The sequence below is a fragment of the Propithecus coquereli genome, unplaced genomic scaffold (genome assembly GCF_000956105.1).
Source record: "Propithecus coquereli isolate 6110/MARCELLA unplaced genomic scaffold, Pcoq_1.0 Scaffold406, whole genome shotgun sequence".
Taxonomy (NCBI): domain Eukaryota; kingdom Metazoa; phylum Chordata; class Mammalia; order Primates; family Indriidae; genus Propithecus; species Propithecus coquereli.
Window position 1 is genome coordinate 114525 of NW_012149797.1, and position 2799 is coordinate 117323.

Consider the following 2799-nt stretch of genomic DNA (forward strand, 5'->3'; position numbering starts at 1 on the left):
CAAAATCTATCTTTAAAATGAAAATAATACGAATGTAAGTATTTTTTTAACATATTCCTAAGTATATTTGTATTTATCAGAAGACAAATGTAGCCTTGACTGCTACATTAACTTAAATGTAAAATGTCAACACTTCATTTTACACTGTGCGTAAATGTGGTTACAACTTTTACAAGAATCTATAAGAAAAAAGTCAAAGCTCAGCTAAGCCTATGAAGAAACTGTTACATATTGAAACAACATGATTACTAGATGTAAGAAAAATATCATCAGGATAAATTTTCAATTGCTATATATTACTTAATTTGAGACAAAAAGTGAATTTTGATATTTTTATCTGACCTAGAAAGTTTGTATCAGTTAAAAATTGTGAAATTAGCCTTTTACAAGAGATTTTACAGCCTAGTGTTGTATGTGTAGCTTATTTAAAAAAAAATAGAAAAGAAATCACAACTGGATAATTGTCATCCGGGCTTATAGAAAATTAATGAAATTTTACCTACATACCTTGTAACTGAATCTTATTCTCAGGACTCTGAACCAGAACAGAACTGACAGAATCTAGGTTGTCATAGTTACTGCAGCCAAGAGGACCCGTCCTTGTTTCTGTTACCTGACGAACAAAACATCAACTTGATTATATAAATCAAACTTTACAATGTCCTTTTGGTTCAATGTAGTTGTCACACACTAATATTATACGTTTGATGGTAAATATCACTGAAAGGTCTAGGATCTGATACACACCAACAATACACACACCTAAGCACAGAGGAGAACAATAACTCCCTTTGTCTTCAAATCTATTTTCTTTCCTTTGGTCAGACATAAATCTCCTAGGAAAATAATAGAAACCTTCTTTGGTCAAAAGCATAACTCATATGAGGTCACTAATTTTACCCAGGATATAACAAGGGCACAGTCCTTAAGTTGGAGAGCAATTGTTTGTGTTTGTTTTTCATCAATCAACCAGAGCCATCAGCCAGGCTACTGTCTTAAAACTGATTTTATTATTTTATTCTTCTACTTAAAAATCTACAAAGTTTCCCCCTTTTATATTGATTTGAGAGTCTAAACTCTCTGTTTGGCTTCCATGTCTCCCACTTCTCCCCAACGGGGAGGTTCTCTCCACGCCCAGCCAGACCTTCTTCATTTTATGCCTTTGCCTACAACATCCTCCACGCCACAATACTTGGGCTAGAAAGACCAACATTCTCAGTTTTGACTAATTGATTTTATCAATCCTCAAGATAAAGCTCATATTCAAACAGCTACACGAAGTAGTCCTTGATCATTTCCACCTGTATTATTTTACCGTTTCTATACAATGTTGGTTTGCCTTGTACGGGTTTAATACTTAATTATGGAATCTCACATGTAGACTCATTTTTCTATGGCCGTCTTGGGATGGACAGTATCAGGAAATGAGGAGACTAAATTTAATTGATTATATGAAACTGAAAATTTATCCTGAAGATAGTTAAAAAAAAGTTTAAAGCAGAGCAGTATTGCAATGATCTTTAGGTTTGTAACAAGATATTCTCCTCTCAACAACAGGAATGGTCTTTGCAAAGCACAATTCAGATCATTTTATTTCACTTTTTACAGCCCTGTAATGACGTCCCATTTTGCTCGGGGTAAAAGCTAGAACCTTATACAGGACTAGAAAGAAGCCATATTTTCCGGCTCCCTGTTACCTCTCCAAACTCATCTGCTCTCTTCTTTTCCTTATTTACTTCGTCCCCACCCCACTGGCTTCTCTGCTGGATCTGCAGCACACCAGGCATCCTCCTACCTGAGGTCTTTGACTTGCTGTTCCAGTATCTGGGATGCTTTTCCTCAAAATATTTTTAGCTTATTTCTTCACTTCCTTTAAGTCTTTGCTCAAATATCATCCTCAAGGACTACTTGAAATAACCTAACATGAATACCTCTACCTCTTCTCACCATATTTTTTTCTTCTGACCTTGCTCTTCTTTTTTCACAGTAGTTGTCAGTTTCTAACATGCTTTTTAATTTATTCATTTATCCTGATTATTGTTGAAACCTTCCAGTAGAATGCAAGCTCCAAAAGTGCAGGGAATGTTGCCTATTTCTGTTCATTCACATAGACATAGAACATGTCAGGGTCTTGTGTAAGCCCACGGACGCTGATTAAGAGAGAGGAGGCAGCATGAGGGCAAACTTCCCAGCATGAAGCAAGAACGACATGGAGGCCATGATTGATACGATCAACGCATAAACTCAGCATTGACAGTAAGATTTATCTGAAGAAGGTATATTATAAAAGACAATCGGAAATAGCAAGATTATGAAACACTGAAAATGAACATTGATGGAGGAAAGGAAAAGCCATTGAGGTTTCTAGCATGAGTGATAACAGCAAAATAGGGAGTAACAGAGCTCCGCTGCCAAGCACATGTGAGGGAGCACAATTTTGGACGTGCTGACTTGCTTTGATGGAATCATTTAATACAAGGAGTGACAATACAAGTCTATGTCCTAGAAGTATGTCAAAGGTAGGACTATTAATGTGGGAGCCATCGACTTATAGGCGATAATCAAAGACAAGGAAATAGACACATGAGCTTAGATGCATTGAGTGTGTGTTTAATTTGTATCATTACAACTCTATCATATTTTCTAGATAATAAATCCTTTGTCATAACCAAGACTGACTGTGAGTGTGCAGCAACAGTGACGATGTGGTTTTTCATGGGCAAGCCATTACTTTTTCCCTAACACCACACTAACCTTGAATTTTCCCCTACCTCCTGTCTCCCAGTGACGATACTGAGT

General features: G+C 36.4%; 1 protein-coding gene across 2 annotated transcripts in view; it reads right to left on the bottom strand.

Moving 5' to 3' along the window:
- The window catches only part of LOC105817320 (BMP/retinoic acid-inducible neural-specific protein 3-like), a 525800-nt gene that overhangs the window by 108690 nt on the left and 414311 nt on the right, over window positions 1–2799 (bottom strand). For both annotated transcript variants that reach the window (XM_012652978.1, XM_012652979.1), the window contains exon 5: window positions 508–613. In XM_012652978.1, coding sequence (XP_012508432.1) covers window positions 508–613 — 106 coding nt within the window. The remainder of the gene's footprint in view (window positions 1–507; window positions 614–2799) is intronic.